Source organism: Ascaphus truei, chromosome 4 (assembly GCF_040206685.1).
Source record: "Ascaphus truei isolate aAscTru1 chromosome 4, aAscTru1.hap1, whole genome shotgun sequence".
NCBI classification, from domain to species: Eukaryota; Metazoa; Chordata; class Amphibia; order Anura; family Ascaphidae; genus Ascaphus; species Ascaphus truei.
Window position 1 is genome coordinate 383,525,029 of NC_134486.1, and position 26,912 is coordinate 383,551,940.

A 26,912-nucleotide genomic window follows, 5' to 3' on the forward strand; every position below is an offset into this window, starting at 1 on the left:
AAACTGGAGATTTTTGCATGGGTGCAACGTTAGAAAGAGTTGGAAGAAAACAACAATATATATTTCCCAGTGATTCAATTTCAAATCTGAATGGGACGATTGGTCCCTTTTCCAAATGTTGGTTTCTCCACGTTTCACATCGTTTTGTATTTACCTGCAATGACTTAAATGGCCGTTATCGCAGAATCGCGGTGCGATAACGCACATCAGACCTTAGCGAGTCTCTATGCTAGCTGTCACTGCAATCATATAGCCGACAAAAAGGCTTGTCCAGCAGCAAGGGTTACATGTTACAACCCAGATGCCTGTTGGATAACATCCCCCTCTTTTGCTACATGTGTTTACCACATTGTTTATTTGTGTTTGCCCACCTGGTGCTGAATGAAAGCTGTCTGTGTGTTGACACTGCACGGTCCGATACCTTACACTCCAGTCCTCAAGACCTCCCAACATGTTAAGGTTCAAGGATATCCCAGCTTCAGCACAGGTGGCTCAATCAGTCTTTGATTGCGGTCTAGGACGTTTGGTCACGACCAAACCGCCCCTGGCACTCCTCCGCTGCCACCACTATTCGCTGTCGGGAACCTCACCGCTTGAAATTTGGCCGCGCGCGCTCCGACCCCATGTTTAAATGTCTTGTATCGCATGGCTGTCGCTCATGTCAATGTCCCGGGCGGGTGCTGCTCTGAGTCCCAGGCGCACCTGCTGCTCCTACGTGCCATCTTTAAATGCCCAGCGGTCGCGTAGGATCGGCGGGCACGCTGGACTCGGAGAGGCAGCCGTCCGGGACATTGACATTTGCTGCGCTATATGGAAGATTTAAAAATGGCGTCGGGGGTCACGGCCAAATCTCAAGCGGTGAGGAGCCCGGTGGTGAGTTGTGGTGGCGGCGGAACCCATGGGGCGGTTTGGTTGCGGTCAAACGTCCCATTCGACTGAGCCACCTGTGCTGAACCCTAACCTGTTGCGGGGTCTTGAGGACAGGAGTTGAGAACCTCTACACCGCCTGCCTCCCTTACATAGGGGGATTCGCACAGTTTAGCAAACACAGGTTTTATTAAGTGCAAACAAAGCTTGTACATTCCTCTCACCTGTCTCCCCTACAATCTATCCTAAATGCAGCTGCCAGAATCACTCTACTCTTTCCTAAATCTGTCTCAGCATCTCCCCTCATAAAATCCCTCTCCTGGTTTCCGATCAAATCCCACATCTCACACTCCATTCTTCTCCTCACTTTTAAAGCTTTACACTCCTCTGCCCCTCCTTACATCTCAGCCCTAATTTCTCGTTATGCACCATCCCGACTCTCTACCCCCTTTGTATCTAAAGCCCTCTCCCGCCTTAAGCCTTTTTCACTGACTGCCTCGCACCTCTGGAATGCCCTTCCCCTCAGTATCCGACTAGCACCCCCTCTATCCACCTTTAAGACCCACCTTAAGACACACTTGCTTAACGAAGCATATGAATAGCACTGTGGCTAATACTATACACATGATACATAAAGCTTGGCCCCCTGCAGAAGCACTTACCAGAATGCCCTCCTACTGTCTCTGTACGTTCGCCCTACCAATTAGATTGTAAGCTCTTCGGAGCAGGGACTCCTCTTCCACAATGTTACTTTTATGTCTGATGCACTTATTCCCATGGTGTGTTATTTGTAGTTATTTGTTATTTATATGATTATCACGTGTATTAGTGCTGTGAAGCGCTATGTACATTAATGGCGCTATATAAATAAAGACATACATAAAGACATACATACATACATGAAGGGAACAGCATGTGGAGCAGCCCAGCAGTCAGCACACCGTCCTACTGCATCTGACTTGTGTGTTTGTATGTCTGCATTCCAGATCTCTGCCAGTGTGCGGAGACATTCCCCAACCTATATGTATGTATGTCTTTATTTATATAGCGCCATTAATGTACATAGCGCTTCACAGCACTAATACACGTGGTAATCATATAAATAACAGATAATATAAATAACAGGTCATGGGAATAAGTGCTTCAGACATAAAAGTAACATTTAGGAAGAGGTGTCCCTTCTCCGAAGAGCTTACAATCTAAATGGTAGGTAGGAAGAATGTACAGAGACAGTAGGAGGGCGTTCTGGTAAGTGCTTCTGCAGGGGGCCAAGCTTTATGTATCATGCGTATAGTATTAGCCACAGTGCTATTCATATGCTTCTTTAAGCAAGTGTGTCTTAAGGTGGATCTTAAAGGTGGGTAGAGAGGGTGCTAGTTGGGTATTGAGGGGGAGGGCATTCCAGAGGTGTGGGGCAGTCAGTGAGAAAGGTTTATGGCAGGAGAGGGCTTTAGATACAAAGGGGGTAGAGAGAAGACATCATTGAGCAGAATGCAAGAGTCGGGATGGTGCATAACGAGAAATTAGGGATGAGATGTAAGGAGGGGCAGAAGAATGTAAAGCTTTAAAAGTGAGGAGGAGAATTGAGTGTGAGATGCGGGATTTGATCGGAAGCCAGGAGAGTGATTTCAGGAGGGGAGACGCTGAGACAGATTTAGGAAAGAGTAGAGTGATTCTGGCAGCTGATTTTAGGATATATTGTAGGGGAGACAGGTGAGAGGCAGGAAGGCCGGACAGCAGGAGGTTACAGTAATCGAGACGAGAGAGAATGAGGACCTGAGTCAGAGTTTTAGCAGTCGAGCAACAGAGGAAAGGGTGTATCTTTGTAATATTGCGGAGGAAAAAGCGACAGGTTTTTAGAAACGTTTGAATATGAGAGGAGAATGAGTGTGACCCCTAGGCAGCGTGCTTGGGCTACTGGGTGAATGATCGTACTTCTAACAGTAATGTGGAAGGAGGTAGTAGGGCCAGGTTTGGGAGGAAGTATGAGGAGCTCTGTTTTTGCCATGTTAAGTTTAAATCAGCGGAGGGCCATCCATGATGATATCGCAGAGAGACATTCAGAAACTTTGGTCTGTGCAGCAGGTGTAAGGTCAGGGGTAGATAAGTACATTTGTGTGTCATCAGCATAGGGGTGATATTTAAACCCAAGAGATGTGATTAGGTCACCTAGAGAAAGTGTGTACAGAGAAAAGAGAAGAGGTCCCAGGACAGAGCCCTGGGGTACCCCCAAAGAGAGACCAATGGAGGAGGAGGTGTTAGCAGAAAAGACACTGAAAGTACGCTGGGAGAGGTAAGAGGAGATCCAGGATATAGCTTTCTTTCGAATACCAAGAGTATGGAGAATATGAAGGAGAAGAGGGTGGTCTACGATATCAAATGCTGCAGAGTGGTTGAGTAATATGAGCAGAGTGTAATGACCTCTGTCTTTGGCAGCATGGAGGTCATCAGTTATTTTAGTGAGGGCTGTTTCAGTCGAGTGAGCAGTGCGGAAGCCAGATTGTAGAGGGTCTGGGAGAGAATAGGTGTTGAGAAAATGGAGCAAGCGAGAGAATACAAGATGTTCAAGGAGTTTAGAGGCAAAAGGCAGGAGGGAGAAAGGTCGATAGTTAGAAAGACAGGTAGGGTCAAGCTTGCTGTTTTTGAGTAATGGTATAACTGTTGTATGTTTGAAGGAGAAGGGAAAGGTACCAGAGTAGAGGGAGGAGTTAAAAATGTGTGTGAGCGTAGGGATTATAACAGGAGCAAGAGGTTTTAGGAGATGGGAGGGAATGGGGTCAAGAAGGCAAGTGGTAGAGGGAGAAGAGGAATTAAGCAATGACACATCCTCCTCTGAGACAGCGGAAAAAGAGTCAAGGAAGACAGGAGGAGAGTTAGGAAGCGGTGGAGGATGGGTGGAGGAAACAAAGGGGATGTTTTGACGTATGGATTCCATCTTTTCCTTAAAATAGTCAGCAAAGTCCCGAGGTGAGATGGAGGAAGAAGAAGAGGCAACTGAGGGTTGTCTGAGTAGAAAGTCAAAGACAGAGATAAGTTGGCGTGGGTTAAACTTGTGCGTGTTGATTAGTGAAGAAAAGTAAGTTTGTTTAGCCTGATAGAGGGCAGAGTTGAAACAGGACAGCATACATTTGTAGTGAAGTCTGCGAGAGTGCGATATTTCCTCCAGAGGTGTTCAGAGGAACGAGTGGAGGAATGCAGCATGCGCGTATGGGAATTTAGCCAGGGTCTGGGGTTAGAAGGGCGAGGACGGCAGAGAGAAAGCAGGGCATGTAGAACAAGAGAGGAGGATAAGGCAGAGTTGTAGATCCTGACCAGGTTGTCAGGGACTGTAGCAGAACTTAGAAAGGAGAGGGAGGAGCGTAAAATGGAATCAAAAGCTGTTAGGTGAATAGAACGCAGGTTTCTGCAGAAACGAGGGGTAGATGGAGAAGGAGAGAAGTGAGAGTGAGAAAATGAGATGAGGTGATGGTCAGAGAGAGGAAAGGGGGAAATGGAAAAATCAGAGAGAGAAATGTTTTTAGTGAAGACCAGGTCTAAGTGCTGGCTGTAGTCCACTGTTGAAGGCCAAAAGAAGAGGTTATAGAAAGAAAGCGGGAAGCCCAAGGGAGAGAGGGGTCATCAATGTGGCAGTTGAAGTCCCCAAGGAGAAGAACTGGGGAGTCTGAGGAGAGAAAGAAAGAGAGCCAGGATTCAAGGTGAGAAAGGCAGAAGGGGGATGAGTAGAGGTAGGTGGGCGATAGATGACCACCATGTGGACAGGGAGAGAAGATCTGGACAGTGTGAGCCTCAAAGGAGGGAAAAGCTAGAGAGTGAGGAATAGGAAGGGTTCGGTAGCGGCAGAGAGAGGAGAGCAGGAGCCCCACGCCTCCACCTCTGCCATCAGGGAGCGGAGTGTGGGAGAAAGAAAGGCCACCATAAGAGAGGGCAGCTTCCAGAGCACAGAGAGGAACTTGTTAGAAAGGGAGCGAGCATTCCAAAGGGCACAGGAGAAAGGGAGAGAGGAGGGAGGGTGGCAGGGGATGGGTATGAGGTTAGAGGGTTTGACACCAGAAGGAGTAGAAGTTGCCTGTGTTAGGCGAGGACGAGAGCATGTAGAAATAAGGCAGGGACCAGGATTGGGAGAGAGATCCCCAGAAGCAAGAAGAAGAAGCATGGATAGAAAGAGAATGTGTGAGGAGGATTTGTAGGGTGCGTTTTGGTGCCGGGGGTAAAGCTGTGTAGTGACAGAGAGCGCAGGTGAAGGTAGATCCTCATCTCCTCTCTGGAGCATGGGATTGAAATCAGCACAAAACAATTGTACCAGATCTATCAAAGGAAAAACTCCAGCTGCTTTCAATGGGATTCCTTTTCCTTGTTAAATATGGTGCAGTTTTATGCTCTAGTTTTACCCCAGACGGGAGACTTTGGTAAATTGACTCCCATATTAACTCAATTTCACTTGCGCGAGTGTATGTATGTATGTATGTATGTATGTATGTATGTATGTATGTATGTATGTCTTTATTTGTATAGCGCCATAAAATGTACATAGCGCTTCACAGTAGTGTGCGCGCCTATGCACTATGCTCCAATTTCTCCACCTGTGCGATTAGTGTAAAATTCATATGTTTTTGGCGCACATAAATTGACTGCGGTTGGCGTGTACATGTAAATGGTATGTACTAAAAATAATATTTCTGTGTGACGCAAAATCAATTGAAAGTGAGTCATAATCGTCCAACAAGTTCAACCTGGCATAAATCGCCAATTTCGTAATTAAAGTTAATGAATCGGCCACGTAATAGTTAGTGCAGCATGGGGGGGTACGAATAAACCCAAACATGTATTTTGACGCAGAACGGATGTTTCATTATACGGGTTAAAAAATGTGTTATTTTTACATTATTACACAAATACTTGATGTTAACTAATACTAGTTCTAAAAATAAAATGACATCATTCTGTTTGAATTAAAACGGTATAAATTAGGTATTCAACATGAGGTGAAAAACAATGAATAGCGCGCTAAATGCGCGTGTTATGTGAATAACCAATAACGTGAATGGCAGTGAGGAGTGTAGAAAAATAAGGGGCAATTAGGTGCCACAAATAAATACGTGACCGTATACAGGAAATATATAGGTAGAGTCGGCTGCTGTCCAAAAAGATGGCTCAACATCTCAAGAAGCTATAAGAACAAATAGAAAAGCCCCCAACTCATGGTGCAGGACAGGGGGGATTTTCCAGGCGAGGTGCAGCGGTTACAGGGGCCCCGTGCCCTTCCCCGAGGCATTTCAATTTAATGCCGGGGGTGGCGGGAGGCCCCTGTAACAGCCCTTACCTGCTCCCAGCCTGGTCTTTGGCGACGCGTCGCCATGTCAACACAGCGTCAGATAACGCTGCGGGTTCACGTGACATGATGTCATTTGATGCCAGGTCGTAGGAGGAGGGGGGGGCAAACGCTGGGGCTGTGAGGAAGGTGGGCGCAGGTCAACAACTTTGCGCACCCTTTGTGTAGTATATAGAACATTCTAATGGTGAAGGTATCAAGGTAAGTATCACACGTACAAAACAGAAGTGCTTTAAAGAACGTGTGATACTTACTTTGATACCTTCACCATTAGAATGTTCTATATACTACACCATGAGTTGTGCATTTTTCTTTTTGTTCTTATAGCTTCTTGAAATTCAACATGAGGGCTGCATCGTGTGACACAACAAACGATGCATCATACATATGAAGTCTTCCTACACGCGACGCACAGAACAGTTTGTGTTACTTTTTAGCACTGAAATGTCAAAAATATCAAATCAAATCTTAGTATATAGGCATTATTGTCAATAAATAACAAGCAATATCACCAGTAGGTTTGTGGACTCTTTTGCATTATTGGAATTTCACAGAATATTGGATGACTTTATTTGGTAAACATCTAGAAATAACACATCATTAAAAATATATATTTTCTTTTTTTTGGGTTGTATCCTCCTAAATAACCACATAGAGCGAACGTGCAGTAAATGATGGGGCAGTTGTGTAGCACAGGGGTGCGCAACTCCAGTCCTCAAGTTCTCCCAACAGGTTTTTAGGATATCCCTGCTTCAGCACAGGTGACTCAATTAGTCCCTGCTTCAGCACACGTGGCTCAATCAGAGGCTCAGACAAAGACTGCTGAAGCAGGGATATCCTGAAAACCTGACCTGTTGGGGGGGCTTAAGGACTGGAGTTGAGCGGTGTAGAATACGATGTTGTGCCTTATAAATAATGTCATTATTTCTGGCGCCCATTTGATATTTCTTGTTGTCATAGATAAATATTATTTAAGAATTTGCTTTATATATATAAAAAAAAAAAACACCTGCACAAAACTCCCGCGGGGAGATTCACTAACCTATGACACAGAACAACGCACCCCGACCCGGCCATTTAAGTCAACGCAGTTAACGTGGGATCAAGGTGCGTTAAACCGTATCGGGGCAGATGACATCATGAGGCTACAAGAATATTTGCGGGTTACAGTATAGCTTGAGAATGGCAATCATGTTTCACAGGAAACGTCGGCACTGTAAAGGGGATTGCACCTCTCTGTGGAAGCCGATTACGTTGCCCAGCTGTTTTATAATATATTTATTCCTCCTCTGTGTGAAGTTGATCCAACATACTGAGGAATCACTGGCTGGCTGATCCAGTCGCCAGGGATGTGGTGGAGTCCGGCTACAGTAATACATGGGGATCCACTGTGTTCGTTCCTTCAGATCACACCCTTCGAAGCCTCTCTGGTGCTGTTTGTTGGGAAATCCTGGGGTGGAATCACGGATCCCATCGTCGGCTTCTTCATTAACAAAAGTAAATGGACACGAATTGGTCGTTTGATGCCTTGGTAAGAAGTACATTATTCTTTGTAAAGGTGATTTGATGTGTAACCCTTCTGTGTTGCATGCCCCTCTGGCATGAAAAAGGGTTTAAATTAAAGTGCCCTCCTTTCCTTCCAAACCTTACATTTCCTACTCCTTAGCAGGCAAGACATGAGATTCCAAAATCAGTGGCACAGGTTGATCCAGTCCTGAATGATGTCTAAAAAAAACAGAAAATCAAATAATAAAAGAAATAAAAATGACCTAACCTGTTATTATCCTACCCTCCCTGACTGGAGTCATATAGCTGTATAGCCAGTTGTAATCTGCATGCCTTCCTGACTTCCTGCTGGCACCTGCTCCTCAGGTCTCTATCCACACTTCTCCCCAGGTCTGTATCCACTCTGCACCCCTTGTCTCTATGATTGTCACTGTTTTTTCAGTTATTGCTTTTTATCTCTGTATCTCACTTTTCAATCACGTGTTCACCAAGTTTCCTTTCTCCGCGTCCTCGATTCGAAATTGAAAAATAAAATCAAGCGATTAGGTTGTTACCTATTTCAAAATGAGGAATGATCCCCATTACACCAAACTTGCCGTGTCTGCCATTAATGGAAACCCCTAACGCAGTGTAGCTACTCCAGCAGTCCTTACATGCTGGCCTTGTAGGTCTCCCACCGTGCCACCCAGAAAAACGCAGTTCCTTGCATGGATAGCATTACAACAGGTCCATAAGAACATAACAATTGTACATAGAGAGTCAGGTCCAGTGGTGAAAGTACCATACTGTATGTGCAGCCAGTTCATCTGCACTGGGGTCCATTCTCCACCTGCCAGAAAGTTGTTCCGGCGTTTCTAAAAGCCCCCCTCTGTGCACATCCTTTCCCTGGGCCCTACCTGTAATTCGGGGCCTTACACGGCAGTGGAGGGAGCCCATCCATGTGGTCCTAACACGGACGTGAAGCCCCCCTGGAAGCCGGGCCCAACTTCTACAGTTATCATCTGGTTGGGCTTCATCCATAGCCGCCACGTAAGTCCCACTGGTGACTAGTTCTGCCCGTGGCCAGGCCAATCAGTCTATGAAGCCCATGATGCTGTCTCTAACAGTGGCAGCACTGGGAGCTATCTGGCCGAGTAGAGATCAGATGGGTCAGATATCACATGTTATCTTCTCCCAGCTTCTAGCATCTGGTCGTATGCATACACTCAATGGCACTTGCCACTTAGTCAGTATGGGCCGTTATGTAATACATTTGTATAGCTTTGCAAAATGAGCCTGCTGTACAGCAATGCCTTGCAGGCCCTCCTGCCAGTGAAGATGCTGAGCCTCAAAACTGACCTGAGAATACAAAATCAATATGAGGAACTATTGATCATCGTCATGTTTGTGTTAGCTGATAAACCTGCTGTGAAATTCGGCGTACCTTTTGCCGGCCGTCTTCTGCGTATTTATAAAGTGCTTTATGTCCCGTGATACATATGTGTCATAGACACATACAGGTTTCATTGGGCTGTGTATAAAGTACACTGCGCACTTACCTATGCCGGGCAATACAGCCACACAGCTGGAGGATCTATACCAATTAATAACATGGCGTATATTAATAAGTAATGTCATACTTAATAATTACATTAATTGGGCGTTTGCCATTATTTATGTTCTCAGCATCGTGCCACAGCATATCTACAGGCAGACTTGCATGGATCCAACGCACCATTACTTCTCCCTAATCGCGGTGTGCGCCATCTGAGCCATAGCAGGAATTAATGACATTGCTTCGCTCAGAAATCTCTTCTTGCCCTTTCCAACGCAGTTTAAAAAATGAAATTAAATGTAAATGAGCAGATCTGTTTAGGAGTTTAGGACAGGAGTGGCCAACTCCAGTCCTCAAGGGCCACCAACGTGGTCAGCTTTAAAGGATATCCCTGCTTCAGCACAGGTGGCCTAATCAGTGGCTCAGTCGTCGACTGAGCCACTGATTGAGCCACCTGTCCTGAAGCAGGGGTATCCTTGAAACCAGACCTGTTGGTGGCCCTCGAGAACTGGAGTTGGCCACTCCTGGCTTAGGATATAAAAGCGTTTGAAATATTAAGTTTAGTTGAAAGGTCAAAATGATGCTCTCCCCAGAGCCCTGTTCATTCTAAAGGTTATTATCAGATGCGAGACATTTAATCATCATTTTTAACACTAAAAATATATTTTTTTAAAAATGTGCAGCCGCAGCAGGACATGCCCAGGAGGCAAGATACTGACATGATATGAGTTAAATTCATACAGGCTTCCGGGAGTATTGCTGCTTTAAGTGCTAACTCAGTGATATCTAACCCCTGATGAAGCGATTAGCGAAATGCGTAGAGGTCAGCACAGACGTCATCACGTTTAGACGTCTAATTCATCCATTGTGTTCGATGAGAACTCTGATCAGAGACACGTGCGGAGGAAGACACCGCTAACATTCAGCCATACAGGACCCTATCTGGAAGGGCTGGAAAAGAAAATGGCAGCGGGCATATTGCGGACCGCAAAGGTCCCGCTCAGGATGCCTTCCATGGAGGACTGATGATAAGACCACCCGTTACCCCGCAGATACATATTTTGAATGTTTTTATTGGACTTGGATTTTATTAAATATAAATGGATTCTTATACTTCTTGGAGTTTTGCGCTAGTTTAATACGTCCCCCTTTTGAGCGCGGGGTTGAAACTGGCAGCGAGGAGAGGACGGCAAGAATTCCTTTTTCGCCATGGCAGCGCACAGGAACGTTTGGGAACAGCATGTCAACATAAATGTCATCTATATATCTGGCATTGCGCGTCTCGTTACTCCTCCCACTACTCTACCTACAGTGGAATTTCATGGTATTTGTACAGAAACATTGTATCATCTAATCCGTGCAATTCCGGAATCTGAGAAGAAGCTTTTAGACATTCCTAAAATGATTAACCCTTCGGGTGCCGTTTGACGTAGCTACTACATATGGGGTCTGGCGCCCCAAGGGCCTACGTCAGGTTGTACTGTACGTACGCGTTTATGTGGGGGAGATCGGGTTCTCTGGAGCGGATCTTGCAGGACGAGGAACAATGAGGACCCCGTCCCTTTCCTCTCCGTCATCAGTGGCACTGCGGTCACGTGACCACTCCCGAGGGGCGGTCACGTGATCGCTCCCGAGGGGCGGTCACGTGATCGCGAAGTGCCAAAGGGTCTGCGGCCCGTCCGGGACCCAAAGGGTAAAGCGAGCTTTAGCAATGACTGTGTTACATGTCTGAGCGCTTTCTCTGCATTGCAACCCCTATATATTCTTCAGATTGGGATTGGGTTTAAGTTCCGTGGTTAAACGGGAACGGAGCGAGACGGGGGACCGCTACCTTTTATTTACATACCTAAATGTCACTTTTTTTGGACAGAATAATGGATCTTCTTTAAAGAAAGGGGGAAAAAAAAAATGAATTTTCTGTTGCAAAGCCTAAATATTTAATAAATCTGCTTAAACGTCACCGCAGAGCTTTGTCAGCTTATTAACCCCTTCAGTGCGGAATGGGACATTTGGTCACGGCCATTTCCCCGCGACCAGATGACTGTCGGTGCTTCACGGCGACTCACTCTGCCACCACAGCCGATCTACCGCTGGAACCCCCGCCGCTGGAACCCCCGCCGCTGGAACCCCCGCCGCTGGAACCCCCGCCGCTGGAACCCCCGCCGCTGGAATCCCCGCCGCTGGAACCCCCGCCGCTGGAACCCCCGCCACTGGAACCCCCGCCGCTGGAACCCCCGCCGCTGGAACCCCCGCCGCTGGAACCCCCACCGCTGGAACCCCGCCGCTGGAACCCCCGCCGCTGGAACCCCCGCCGCTGGAACCCCCGCCGCTGGAACCCCCGCCGCTGGAACCCCCGCCGCTGGAACCCCCGCCGCTGGAACCCCCGCCGCTGGAACCCCCGCCGCTGGAATCCCCGCCGCTGGAACCCCCGCCGCTGGAACCCCCGCCGCTGGAACCCCCGCCGCTGGAATCCCCGCCGCTGGAATCCCCACCGCCGGCGCTTCTAAGATAAATTTTGTTACTCTTTAGAGCAGGGGTTAATTTAAAGGGTTTTACGGTAAGGGTGTAGGGCATTACGTTGCACCTTAAGGGTGTAGGGTACCGGGTTGCGCAGAAAGGGCGTAGGGTACCAGGTTTTACGGTCAGGTTGTAGGGTACTGGGTTTTAGGGTAAGGGGTTTTAGGGTAAGGCACTTACCTTAGCGGAGAAGTGGCCGGCTGAGGCTGCTTTCCGCGCGGCGGGGTGAGTCGTGGTGACGAGCCGGTGGCCATTTGGACCAAGTGTCCTAGACTGCTTCAGTGTGCATCGGTAGCCCGTCTAGCACTCAAAGTGTTAAATAGGATTGTGCGACAGCGCACAGCATGTGTACTTTTTAATGGCATTTCGCCACTGTTTCAAATTGTGCATTGGCAGCTGCGATGTAACGTAACAAGCTCGCCGACGCCCGCAGGAGCCGGAGAGCTCCCCGCACAGAGAGCCTCCCCTGTGCGAGCTCAGGCAGACACTGCTAGAACGGGCTGCTTTCACTGTCACTGCACATTCAGCCGAGGTAAACACAGATCCCAGCAGCACGGCCCATTATCCCGTGGAGCAGCGCAGAACCGCACCCAAACAATCCTCATTGTTTTACAGAACTATTGACCCACATTGTTCCTTTGTTCTTTGGAGGGATTCTCTTGGGTCCGCTATTTGCACAATAATCAGTTGTCCCAAATAGCCAGGGACAGAACGTAATGGATTCATATGTTTTTGCTTGAACTGGACTTAATTATGAAATGACAATTTAATGCCGATTTGTGAGTATGTTGCAATAAATGTTAAAAAAAAAGGTGACTACTGCCATTCTCCATAAAAGCCAGTTACCTGCGGCAGCAATATGTGGCGCTTGAATAAAAATTGGATGGTTTTGGTACCCTTGTCACAGTCTTGGAAGAGTTTTTGGGGGGCTATGTACTAACGGAGGGGTGCTCAACTCCAGTCGTCAAGCCCCCCAACAAGTCAGGTTTTCTGGATATGCCAGCTTCAGCACAGGTGGCTCAATCAGTGGTATAGTCTTTTACTCAGCCACTGATTGAGCCACCTGTGCTGAAGCAGGGACTGGTGAGCCACTGAAGTAGGGATGCCCTGGAGTAGGGATATCGTGAAAACCTGACCTTTTGGGTGGTCTTGAGGTTTGGAGTTGAGCACCCCCGCACTAAGGTAATTTTGGAGCACAATTAATGCAAAGGGGTATCAAAATATATGCAATGTTGCGTCATTTTTCTCTTGCTCCTTCTGACGGGGCGGTCCAGCCCTTGAGTCCCAGCTGTCCTCTTGACCCCAGAATTCTCTCTCTCTTGCTTCTCCTCCCGACAGCTGTTTCCTTGCACCGCCACCAGCCACTGCGCTCCCTGCCACCTGCCAGCTCCTCTCCGATAGCGGGGAGGAGGGGGCACCCCCAGCTGGAGGCTGCACGTTGATCTTGGCTTACACGAGCCTGCGGCACCTCCCCTCCCGCCCCCCCCCCCCCCGACAGCAGCAAAGCTGTGAAAACTTTGTGTGCCGTTTTGGCGGGCCAGCAGCAGGCGCCCGCGACCTTCTCCCCCGCCCAGGCCTAGAAGAGGGGCCTTTGTTTCTAAATGCGGACTGGCTGATTCCCTGGGCTCCGCGCAGCGTCCCTGATTGGCTTGGGGGGCCCAGCCCCATAGGAATGCATGGCGAGAGAATAGCTTCAAGGGCCACATCTGGCACTGCGCCAATCAGAGTCGGAGACACGTCTAATCGGTAGTAAGCATCTCCCTGGTTCATCTGGACCCAGAACACCCTGTGCAACTACATCGGGACTCAAGGACCTTTAACCCCTGCCCAGAGGCACCTTCTGTGTTAGTTCTGTGCAGGATTTATTGTATACCCTTATTTTGCTGTTTCTGATCATGTTGTCCCTTTTGTGTACTGTACCTTTTCATATTATACCCCTTAGTTTAATATCTCTATTGCTAGTCCACGTGGTTCATTGCATTTTTATTTTATGCGTACAGTAACATTTGGGGGTATTTTACTAGTAGGCTTTCTGGGAACCCTGTGACCCCTGCAATGGCTGAGGTCTCATCGTCCCCAGAAACCACTCGGTAAGAGCATAGACGGGGACGCTGTTTGCGTTCACAGTATGCTGGTTCGTGTTTTGCCGGGTGTTTTGTATGTATTTACAGCGGCGAGAAAACGTTTGTGAACCCCAATGATAATGACAGAAATGCCATAGATTTTCCATGGTAACCTGACCTCGGAGCCTGCGAGGACGCCCAATCATTAAAACCCATGCATTCTTTTACCCAAATTTGACACCATTTATTATGTAAAACTGGTGAGCTGAGACTTTGGAGGGGTTTCATTATATCTGGCTGCTTCCTACTGACCGATGTCACTGTGTGTTCAACAAGAGCTTACACAGGCAATTTCTACCCACCTCCCCTTACCTTTATTGGTTCTCTGATAAGAACAGAGTGAGGTACAAGTTTAAAAAAAAAAGCACTTTTCCTGACAAACATTTCCCCATTCATAGCCCCTCAGAAATGCTATTTGTAATCAATCTCTCTCTAAACATGAAAGCAGAAAAATCTATGTTTTTAACATGGCGAGATTTGTTTCTGAAAGCCGAGTAGACTTTTAAATTAACTTCAGCAGTGTGTTTCTTGGTGGCTACGTGGGATTGTGCCTTTACAAAATGAAACCACCCTTAAAGTAAAACCGCGGTGTCAGGAAACATACCGTGTGTTTATAATGTTTAAGGCTCGAATGATTATCCTCAGGAACATCCCCGACTCTTTTTCCTTTCCATCTTCTTCTTTCTTCTCTTTATTTAATGACAGTTCCTACAAAGCCGGTGGAATTGTTCATCTTACAATATTGTGGGTTGCTGGTTAACGGTTTTCTTTGCCTATTTTAGTGACCGTATAAAGTTGAGCGTGTATGTCCAAATAATTGTCTCCAGTGTTAAGTCTGCCATATCATTGTATGTGTTTGAATGTAAGAAAATGTTTATTAAAAATGAATTAAAAAAAAAAATGTTCTTTGTTTTTCAAAAAAAAAAAGTGTGTTTTCCCTATTTTTTTTCTTCTAGCATAAATATAGTATAACCTTAATATATTGAAACTTATATTAATAGTAACACTTAATATAGTGGGATAGAGGAGCCGCTCCATGGTAGTATCAGTGCCCTTGAAGCTCTTGACCTTGTCCAAGTCACTTTGGCCCATATTTACTAAGCAGCTGCAGCTAGCCGTTTCATGGCGTAGGGAAGTCCCTAAACGTAACCCCTAACCGCTAATTGGACCGCTTACCCTAAAAACAATTACCCACTTACCCTAACCTGGTAACCCTTTACCCTAAAAGCCCTAACCCCTAACCTCTTACCCTAACCCTTTAACCCCTTTAACCCCAAAACTGTTAACTTATAACCCGTTAACCCCTAACCTTAACGCCAGACCATAATCCGTTAACCCCTTACCCTAAAACCCCATAACTTTAACTCCTTTCCCTGAAACACCTAAAGTTAACCCCAAATATTAGCACTCACCCCTCTTACCACTTTCTTACCCTCGCGGTGAAAAGGCCGGTGGCTAGCTGTCCCCTGCGACTTATCGGCGGCTAAATGCCGGCGGTAGATTGGCTGCGCTGAGATGGCAGCACCAACATGTGCCACTCCGCTCCTAGTATGTGCTGAGCGAGCTCGGTAAAGTCACTTCAATGTGTTGGCTCGAAACAATTCTAAACTAAAGCAGTTGCGGTGGATACCGGATGGTGTTGAGTACCCTGCCTGGGCACTGAGTCTCGGCCAATGAGTTCTGATCTGCTCTTTGTATTACAGGATGGTTGGGTGCATGCCGTTTCTGGTAGTGTCGTATTTCTTCCTGTGGTTTGTGCCTCCCTTTGTGACTGGAAGATTCCTGTGGTATCTGACATTCTACTGTTCATTCCAAGCGCTGACCACCGTAAGTGTCCACTCAACTATACTACTGACAGCACTGTTTATAACCAGATACATGGCTGCATAAGTGTTACCCTGTGCATCGTACACAGTGGGGTTTAATTAGGGTTGCCAGGTGTCCAGTATTGAACTGCACTGTCCTGTATGTGGACTCTGTCCAGTAAAAAATTAGAGGTAATAATGGACATGGATGTGTCCGGTATTACCCTCTCTGGACACAGTGACCTGACCGGCTTGGGGTGCCGTGGTATTTCCCAGAGTGGGGAGAGAGCCGGGCTGTTGTTAGGGGGCTGGGCTGCTTCCTCCATCCTGATTGGCTGTTGGGTAATGCAACCAATCAAGAGAAGGTGTCAGGAGTCTGGGGGTGGGGCCAAGGAGAGAAAGAAACAGCATGGAGTGAAGAGAGGTGTGTGTGTGTGTCTCAAGTGTGTTGCACCATTGTGTCAAGTATTTTTTGAGAAGCCACCTGGCAACCCTAGTTTATTTACTAAGGTTTCCTGGCTGCCAAACTGGAGCATAAGGCAGCACCAAATTTACTAAAGAAAACGCACCCTATTGCAAGCAATGTGGATATCCCCTTCAATAAATCCGGGACAAATATTTCACCCCAGATAAGCAGCCGGAAGGCCTCAGTAAATAACCCCCCATTGTTTTTTTGCAAAAGGGCGATGGCAAATTTGGAACAAAACTGTGTCTCTTTGCAATAATGGATCAAGGTCGATGCCCCGAGTTTTGCATGATTCACACATTACAATGAGATGTATTCATTTCTGCATCACTTTCTGCATCACTTTTTTTTTTTACAATCTCGTATTTTTCTCAATGAAGGGAATAGTTTAAATAGGGGTAGATAAGTAGGTTTGCCCCCAAGCTATTTGTAGAAAGCAACGTTTCAAATGTAACTAGTGATGTCGCTCGTTAACGGGGATTGAAAAACTGCCTTTCAGGACAATGGCTGTTTCCACCGAAAAAGCAAAGCAATCGGCACTACTGTTGCTCAGTGAATTAAGCCCTATAAATACATTTTCAAGAAGCAGATTTCTGCTGCTCAATGAATTAAGCCCTATCAATTCATTGGCAAGAAGCAGAATTCCTCTAATTCTACCTGCCTATTTATTTTGTCAGATACCTGTTGAATATTGTGATTCTATAGAAAACAGGTATCATTTTTATAGTGGTATCGGGGGGTGGGATTCACTTTTAATCTTTGGAATAAGAAATGCACCCATACATGTCATTTTATAGCCATACTTTGTTCTCTATCGCCACCTAGTGGTGAATGAATGAAGGTCTCGGATGTTGGATACATTTTTCTATTGGAGATTGAACATAAGGCATACAGTACAGATATCCTTGGCACAGTTGTTAAATACAACACAAAGCTTTAAAAAAAAAAGCATTTTAACCTTTTATGAATGTTATGAAAAAGGGAAAAAATTGGATTATTATTATTATTATTCAAAGTTGTTTTTTTATTAGATAAAGTAGATCTAAAAGGGGCAGCCTGTCACGTAGCAGGAAAAATATTTGTTTAACAAAGTATGAAATACAAATAGATGTAGGTTTTGTTACCAAAGCATTGGAACCCAATTGTGGTGCACTCGCCTTTAATCAAAGATAATATATATATATATAATACCAGACTATACAGGGACAGCTGCCAATAATAACTACAAATGAAACATAAACATTCCCCTTATACAAATAACAGCAGGCATGTGATAAATTAGAATCATTTTAATATATATTTTATACGATAAAATAATGGGGGGCTGTCGTACAAACAGATGACTATACAAACACTTAAATGATCTCAATATGTGACCTGTGTACTTTAACAAAGTATCATAGTACTCGTACTTAGGAAAATGTGACTGCTCCTGTAAGGAAAAACTTCCAGTATTTGCTTCCGGTGTAAAAATGTGTACATTTCTGATTTCTTCTGGGGGTTTTTCTTCATCTAATCTTATCTGGTAATTCTTCTTCTTTGCACCATGATTTGTTTAAAGAGATGGCAATCATTAGATAAACAACACAACACAAGAGAAAATGTCTGGATTAATATAACCTATTCTGTGCATACAGCATATGACAAGCAGTTTTATCTCAAAAGTGATTAGGTAAAGATCATAAAAACACTAAAACGTTGTGTCAACTTCCTACTACACTAGCCACTGCCCTTAAACTACTACACTAGCCACTGCCCTTAAACTACTACACTAGCCTCTGCGAGTATAGTAGGTTAAGGGCAATGGCTGGTATAGTAGGTTAAGAGCAGTGGCTAGTGTAGTAGTTTAAGGGCAGGGGCTAGTGTAGTAGGTTAAGGGCAGTGGCGAGTATAGTAGGTTAAGGGCAGTGGCCAGTGTAGTAGATTAAGGGCAGTGGCTAGTATAGTAGGTTAAGGGCAGTGGCCAGTGTAGTAGATTAAGGGCAGTGGCCAGTGTAGTAGATTAAGGGCAGTGGCTAGTGTAGTAGGTTAAGGAGGCACTGACCCATGAAGGAGTACCCACCTTTTTGATATACATACAGTATTTGAACTGGGTGGTCTTCCAGTACGTAGCAGGATAAGCCCTATACACCAGGAATCTCATCAGTAGCTACAGGGGCCTATTCTAGTAGCCTTCATAAAACATCTCACTGGGCCTGTTACGCCGCCTTTTTTTTCACTGCAGTATTTACTGCAGTATTCATAAAACTGTTATGAAGGCTACTAGAATAGTCCACTTTCCCCGACCAAAACTTACGAGGATCAGCGATGTGATCTTCACCACTCTCAGAAGGTCTCTCCCGTGGATCTGCAGCTATATGGGTGGGCCCCCTGCATAGAGAGCTGCACAGAGAGAGCCACCTCTCCCTGCGCATATCTCGCCAGCGATCGCAGGGTTTTAATAAAAAATGGAATACTAGTTTTTAATAAAACCTAATACTAGGTTTTAATAAAAAATGGAATACTAGTGTATGTGAGCGGGGGGTCTCCGGAGCAGAACTGCGTTGATTTCAGGTCTGGGGACCCCCTGCTTCCCAATATACTGGCCCCGTTATGGGGTGCCGTATGGAGTTATGCTTTTAAATGTCCTGGTTAAGTGATGCATTGCATTGCTCACGTACACTTGTATTAAAATTGTTATTAAAACAGCTTAATTACTTTAGCGGCTAGCCGCTAAGGCAATGAAGGGGTTCAACTTTAATAGCCTGCTTATTGGGGGCAGAGTGGGTGGATGAAGGGGGTTGTAGCCCCAGTGTGGGTGGTTAGACCTGCCGGGAAGGTTGCGGGAGGAGTAACCCCTTCACTACCATATATATATATTTTTAAAGCCTGTCACAAGGTACAGCGCCCAATCGGATTGGAGCTGTACAATCTGACCCTAAAATGTGATGTCACAGGCCCTATAAAAGGCCCGTTCCGTCTCATTTTAGCTCAAGAAGACGACCAGACAACTTCGATTTCTGGATTTATCATTGGGTTTGGATTGAAAGAAAAGAAGAAAAGAAGAAAAAAATTACAGAAGATAGAAGAAGGTGAAAGAAGATGAAAGAAGATTTTTTTGTACCTGATACTGATCATCGCAGAGGATGGAGATGGATTGCGGGTGATGATGTCGCAGATCGAGAGCTTCCTGATACATCGGGATTCGGAGCGTGAAGACTTCTAAAGGTAAGATAAATATTGAATGTATGTAATTGTCTTTTTTCAGGTTTTTTTATTGTATTTATTATTTCTTTTTATGTTTTTCATTGCCCATTGACTGCTAATGTATTAATCTCTGCCCCTTTAGGGTACAGATAAATACAGTGACAAGCAATGAATTTTTTGGCAAATACTTGTTTACAATTGATTGTTATTTTTTCTATTTCTATTCTATTTATTGTTTTCACTAAATTGTTTGGTATTTGGATGGCTTGTTTTTATAACATTTTAGGATTGGTTAGCGGTTTTATTTTTTGAATTGTTTTGGTGGTTTGGTGTTTATTTAATTGTATTCTAGTATTTTGGTATAACATAATTTTTATTCTTTTGCGGTTTTGGTGTTAGAATAATTTTATTGATGTGTAGTTGAGGCTTTTTAGTTATTTTATTGTTGTGGTGTATAGGTGCTTGTGTATTTCTTTAATTGTTGTGTATTTTTCAGCTCTATAGGGTTTTTTTATAGGTTGGCCATTGACTGCTATAGTGGCTTATCATGCCCATATTATATAGGTATGATGTACCACTGTGCCAATCAATGGATAGAGGTTATAGTGGCCCTTGGGTGGGTGGTTAGGCCTCCCGGGTGGGTAGCGGGGGAGGGTGGATAACCCCTTAATTACTATAGCGGTTATTAATCACTAAGGTGATTAAGGGGTTAGGGCCATTCGATTGTATTTTTTCTTGTACTCTTGCTGCCAACGAAGGACATGGACCTAGAGTATGGTGATGAGGATGCCCTTCATCGTGGCAGGGGTAAGTAGAAAGTTTTATTTACTTTATTAATCCTGACTGGCTAATGTTTGATTTTGAATGGGCAAATAATCTATTATCCATATCTGGATAATAGTAATTTGGCCCATTACTGTACTGTATGTATTGGGGGGTGGGGTTGTTGGGGATAGAGGAGGTGGGTAGTAGGGTTGTTGTGTTTTTGAATGTTATTGTGGGTAGCAAGGATGGGTGAGGTTGGCATTTGACTCTTGCTGGGTGTTTATACCTACCGGGTAGGTAGCGAGAGGGGTCAACCCCTTCGTTACATTATAATGAAGGGGTTAACTCCACCCGCAACCCCCCTGCAAGGCCTGAACACCCACCACCAAGCACCCTCCTCCCTCCACCCACAATAAATATGGCACCGGTAGTTAACCCCTTCATTGCCTTAGCGGTTAGCCGCTAAGGTAATAAAGTTGCCTGTTAATGCATTTTTATTGCATCGGATGGATGCCCTCTCTCGCCGCCTTTTCAGCAGCGTCTCACCAGCTTCACGCCAACGTTTTCTGGCGAGAGGAATTTGGGAGGAAATCGCCATTCTAGAGCCTCGATATCCTAATTGAGGCTACTAGAATTGCACGAATCTCAAAAACTGCCGATAAGGGGCTTATCGCGGCTCACCTGGCGATGTGCTTTTGACGAGAGCCAAAAATGGCGATTAAGGCTTTTGCCGCCCACTTATCGAGGCTTTCTGAATCGCTGTAGGCATTTTTGGCCGATAACAGCTAAAAAGCCTCAATAAGTGGGTTATGAAGGCTCCTAGCATTGGCCCCATAGTCTCTAACCCTCATCCGTCCCAGGAGGGATACAAATGGAAGCTGTCATCAGTCGTCTTAACGGTTTGGTTTGCCGACAGGAATCTGCCCAGTGGCCATCTTTCAAACCGATGGGCCCAATTGGCCATCTTCCTATATGGGACCTCTGCAGTCCTGCACTGGTAGACCACCTCATTAAGGGGCAGATTCATTGAGCGCAGGTACGGGTTAGTGCACCCAGTCTGGCGTTAACTCTCATTGATATAGCGAAAGATAACAGCGCAAAACGTACACACCTAATATGGTGATAATAAGGGCAAATACTTGTAATAATGAAGAAGAAGTCAACGTACCGTTGGATGAAACCTGCTGCTCTCCAAATCCGGTCTCCCAGTCCGTCAAAGTGAAAATCTGAATAAAAAGCAGAGGCGCCACGTTCATCCACAACAGATCTTAGATCAAATGAAGGATCCAAAAAGCATTGAATCTGCTTTGCAAAGGTAGCAGAAGCCCACAGGTTATACCGGACTCCAGTAGGTAATCCCACGCGTTGAAAAATCACGAGAGAGAAAACGAGATACTGTAATCTGTTTACTGCGGTGGCACGCACCAAATAGCCGAAATGCACTTATAAAATGCCCATATCAGGTAGAGATTGGGTGTGGTTACACAGGGACACCCGCGCTGACAGCACAGACCTCGAGAGTGAAAGGGACGTTTGCGCGCAGTGTCTCCTCTGATCTGGAGTCTCAGCTGCGCAGGGTTGGAAGAAAGACTGCCGAAGAGTCTCTACGGCACAGGGGATCAACTCCAGTAGAAGACTGAGCCACTGATTGAGCCACCTGTGCTGAAGCAGGGATGTCTTGCAAACCTGACCCGTTGGTGGGGCTTGAGGACTGGAGTTAAGCACCCCTGGTCTAGACAACGCTTGGAGGTATCTACCTCTATTTCGCAAATCCTGAGAGCATGGCGTTTTAATGAAAAAATGCTGATTTTTAGCAGTGAGACAGCACTAAAGTCTATGGGACTGCAGATGCTAATAATCAGTGAGTCTAAATTCCTCTCTGACCATTGCTACTTGGGATTGCAGCTCTCCAGTTAGATATACTGTAAATCCCTAACCAAAGCAGCATGTATGGAATATATTCTGTAACACGGTGCGTTCTCATTGTGCTTTACATTGTAACATTGATTAATGACTGGAAAAGAAAGTGTTTCTTGGGAGCTTTCCCTCTGTTGCTCCTCCTGATCTTCAACATGGGTATCTGAAATAATAATAGGTGAGGCTGCATTGTAAAGTACAGAGGCGCTCCCCCACCTCTGGGGTCTCAGTGAGGTTAGGGGCAGAGAGAAGATAACAGCAGCTTGGTAGGAATACATTAAACCTGTGTTCTCTAAATGGAAGACAATGGAAAGAGGTGTGTTGATGTACACAGTGGTGCAATATTAATCCCTATCCACAAGACAGCTGCAAAACGTGGGGGTGGGGGAAGGAAGCACTGATTTATTTCTATGATATTACAGTAAGTGGTGATGTTTTAACGCTCTGCGTATCCTCTAGGTTTTCCATGTACCGTACGCGACTCTCACCATGTTTCTCATCACAGACCAGGCGGAGAGGGATTCAGCCACTGCATACAGTAAGCCTGGCTGATTCCTACTATTCTGAGATAAAATGGGCATTAAACATTGAGGGGATGGGGGTGGGGGTTTGACCTCCATACCCACTGTAGCACTACATGTTAAGATTGGGGTGCTTTTGTGTTGCTATTGGCTGTCACTTCACTGTACTACTCTGGCGCCTTTACAGTAACGGCGGACAATGATATTGACGTGTTTCCATGCAGGGATGACCGTGGAAGTGCTCGGGACTTTGATTGGGGCGGCGGTTCAGGGACAGATCGTCGCGAGTGCTCACACAGCCCCTCACTGTATTCTGAGCAATGGGACAGCGAACCTCACTGCGGATGCTACAGACTCCTGGGCAGACAGCACCATGCCACCCAGGTCTCTAGACTTCCAGCGGCATGCAGTAAGTACAGGATGCCATGATGTGGCTCCTCAGCACGGATAATACTGAAGTTACAGGTAGTGTTGCCAATTTGTGAACTGCTCCATTGTCCCTTCTGCCAGTCATTGTTCTGTCTTTGCCATACTCACCTCCAGTGGGCGCATCCAAGGGATAAGCAAACGTAGCTATCCTTATGGCTCATGATAGCTCAGAGGGCTGCACGGTAATAGTGAGGCATTGAGGGCAGAAACATTCCAGTAACCCCTCCAGTGCCGGATTACATTCTCTTTCTGACCCCACTGTCACTGAGTGGGTTACTATGTAAGTTTATTTTAGGGGGATGGGCAAATCATATTTATATGCACCCCTTGACCTTGTAAGTGACGTGGTATAATGAAGGGACTGCCGTAGGAAGAAGAGTGGGATAACTTAACACTAACTCCCGAACAAGGCGAGGAGTTTACCCCCTGGAGGGCTGTCACACACAGCACCATATACTGAGAGGCACGAAGTTGACACTCTTGCTGTGCTGCCCACTATTTGTAGTGGCTGCTTCATTATTCAGGATTAGCGTGCGCTTGAAAGCCAGAGAGGATGTGTTACAGAAACAGTTCTCCTAAACAGAAATGTATTGCATGAACTCACAGTGAGACGCACACACATGTAGCTTGGAGGGAAAAGAGAAAGTGAATGCAAGTTGTAAAAAAAACATCTGGGATTACACTGGAACTGCCCCTTTATCGGCACTTTTCATTTAAGTGTTCAAGCCCCTGTTATACATGATGGGAAGATATCTTCCCTGTGCCAGAGAAGAGCTCAGCTCCAGTCACATAAATGGAACTACATTCTTCTCCAACACAGGGAAAACAAAAGGTGAATGTCTGCGCTTCTCCCTATAAATATATTTAGCCAATCACCTGCATCTGCTTATTGAGCAGTTTGTGGCAGGCCAGCCCCTCCTCTTCCAGGTATATAATCTCCCAGCAAGGTCCCATTATTTCACTTCACTTGCGGACATGTGAGTTTCTGTACTGGTGTATACCAGTTTTGAACTGCACTAGGTTATATAAGCATATGACAGGAAAATATATTTCAGCGCATGGGATCAATTTAAGGAGAGAACTTAATGTCTCAGAGGCCAAGGGATTCCAAATGAGATCTCACTCTAGATGTGTGTGGTACAAACAGTAATTTAATAAAATTAAACAAAACAAAAACTTGATAAAGCAATTATCCCAGCTGGGTGCAAAAAATTACACCAACACAAAAATGAATATTAAATTAAAAATAAAACATTCATCTTATACTAAGCTTCTAAAAGAACAGGCGCTTGTTACTCTGAAAAGCACCCCTTACGTACATACATTTGCATGCATATATATATATAACCATTTAAAATGTCTGCAATATTAGTGATGTCTGTGGTGAGCCTGTACTTCCTTCCTGGGGGACATTAAGTCCTCTCCTTAAATTGATCCCATGCGCTGAAATATGGTTTCTATGGCTAAAACAGAGATTAGGAAAGGAGAAAAAAGGGAAAAAAACATGTAGATAAGGTAGGGTGAGAAAGGGGTGTTTGAAGACATTGGAAGGGTAATAAAACTGGGATAATGAAAAGCATGGAGGGGGAAGGGAATGCTGTGGGGGGCGGGTAAAGGTATGGATAGGAACATTGGCAGAGAGGCAGGCAGGATCATTACAAACAATTATGGTAGTGTGTGAGAAACCCCATATCCACATTATGGCCACATACACCCCTACCCTTGACTGGAGTTGAGAACCCCTGTTATATATATGGAAGGGCTACAAACATTTTTAAATTGTGTCATAAACGGTCACATGTGCTTTTAAAGGTGTGATTCCCCTCTACTCTAAAAAGAATTGGAGTGTTTTCTTCACCCTTCACATTCCTGCAGGTTACCCGCCCCAAACTCAACTGATTCCTTCCAAAGCCATATTCAATATGCTGTGAACTTGCGTTTTGATGTCAGGGAAAACCAATTAATTTCAAAGTTCAGAGTTCAAAGACTACCCAGACATGGAGAGGTGGCTAGGTAGCATACTGAATAGTGACCCAGTGGGGAGAAACGCTTTCAGTAAAGTCTGATGTCACTGCTCTCACAAGCAGGGGATTATGGGAGAAGAAATGCATCCATAGAATCCCCCTGAGGAAGTGGCTGTCTTCAAGGGGGTAATTCTATGTCTGCCAAAGTGGCCAACAATCCCTATAGCCTTCGGCCTCTTAAGCAAATATAGAGTAATAAGTTCAAATAGCCCTTTTCCCCCTTGTGTTAAAGCTGTTTTCACATATCTATTTTTGGGCTTTATTCTTTTTGTCTATTCCCTCTTTACCTTATCTTTTTTTGTATCCCAGTCTTCAGCATTAAAGAAGTTACAATAACAATGAAAGAACAACGAGAATAGAATACGTTGCTTCATTGGTGAATAGAATTCAAAATGTGCTTACAAAATACCGGAAGCACGTGAAATCGTTCCCCTCTTTCATACATTGCGTTTTTGTTGAAAGTTGATTTTTGGTTGGGATGTCAATAATCTATGTGTCATTTTAATTGTAGAGGAATGTCTACATGCTTGCTGCTGGAGTAATAGGGAGTCTGTATCTCATCTGCACGGCAGTCTTTTTCGCTGGAGTTAAAGAAAGAGATGGTGAGAATTTACTATAACAATAAAGTGTACACAGTATAAAGTTGATTAAGTAGAAAACTCCCTAATGAAAAATTAGGGTACCTCCACGACCAGAGATCCCCGATCTGGGCCAAGACCCCTTACTGTCCGCTGCCACCAGAGCCTGTTTGGTAAACTCAATTGTGTTACACCCCTATGGGCTTCCCCCGGAGCGCATACATTTTGGGATTATTTTGGATAGGGTATAGCAACATTGTAATCCAACATAAATTGTATAGATACAACATAAGTATCGGGGTTCGAGGGGAAATCCACTAGTACAGTTTGATTGGGGTTCTCGCAGATAGCTGGAACCAGCAGTCCGGATCCACTGTGTGAAGGTCAGCGGAGAGTTCAGGGAGGAGCAGTGAGATGGGGTAGTCAGGCGGTAAACAGCAGGGGTAGTCAGGCATTTAACAGCAGAGTAGTCGATCAAGCAAAGGTCAGAGCAGGGAGTAGGCAACAGAGTAAGTGGACTAACCAGAATTGCCCCACCTGATTCCTGTGACTCCCTGCCCTATCTGAATCCTGTGACTCCCTGCCCTATCTGAATCCTGTAAATCGCTGCCCCATCTGACTCCTGTGACTCCCTGCCCTCTCTGACTGTCTGTCTCTCTCTCTCTGTCTCCTGTGCCACCGATTGAGCCGCCTGGGCTGAAGCAGGGTCATCCTGAAAACCTAACCTGTTGGTGGTCCTTGAGGACTGGAGTTGGCCACCCCTGACATGCCCAACATTAACCCTTGGTTGCCCACAGTAAATACTGCAGAGAATGGCCAACAGGTCAGGGCTCGCAAAACAAATGTGAAGCACTGACCTGCTGACCATTCGGTCACAGTAACCACTATGCAAAACTGCCTAGGACTTCAAGTTGTAGCCAATGGTATGTCATTACTGCACAGCTAATGGGTTAATAGATAATTTTTTACTTTTGTTTTATCTTTTCTTGCAGATCCGTATGCGTTGCACTCGGGGAAGGTTATCCCGTTTTTTAAAGGTTTTAAAATGTCTATTAGGCATGGTCCATACCTCAACCTGATAGCCTCGTTCCTGCTCATCTCCGCAGCTGTCCAGGTAAAACTTCTATCATGAGACATGTCAGCAGGGATTTGAGGGTTTCCTGTTTTGTCTACTGTACAGTGGGCCCTTCATCTCCTTGCTCAGCACCACCGCCAAGACTATTCCACCTCTTTCCCACATACATGAAGATGAGTAGGGAGACAATCTGTGAGGACTAATGGCAGGGATTATGTTTTATGGTTTAAAGCCCATGTAGGACTTAAGTAATTTAAGGAAAGTAATCCC

General features: G+C 45.4%; 1 protein-coding gene across 10 annotated transcripts in view; it reads left to right on the forward strand.

The window, feature by feature from the left end:
• MFSD2B (MFSD2 lysolipid transporter B, sphingolipid) overlaps positions 1-26,912 on the forward strand; it is a 73,521-nt gene that overhangs the window by 12,573 nt on the left and 34,036 nt on the right. For 7 of the 10 annotated variants that reach the window (XM_075598456.1, XM_075598460.1, XM_075598459.1 and 4 more), the window contains 6 exons: positions 7,603-7,727; positions 15,580-15,703; positions 22,475-22,553; positions 22,761-22,945; positions 25,501-25,591; positions 26,560-26,681. In XM_075598456.1, the coding sequence (XP_075454571.1) occupies positions 7,603-7,727; positions 15,580-15,703; positions 22,475-22,553; positions 22,761-22,945; positions 25,501-25,591; positions 26,560-26,681 (726 nt within the window). Of the gene's footprint in view, positions 1-7,602; positions 7,728-7,862; positions 8,093-15,579; positions 15,704-22,474; positions 22,554-22,760; positions 22,946-25,500; positions 25,592-26,559; positions 26,682-26,912 lie in introns of those variants that run through there. The other 3 variants (XM_075598465.1, XM_075598466.1, XM_075598463.1) reach the window with 3 other exon arrangements.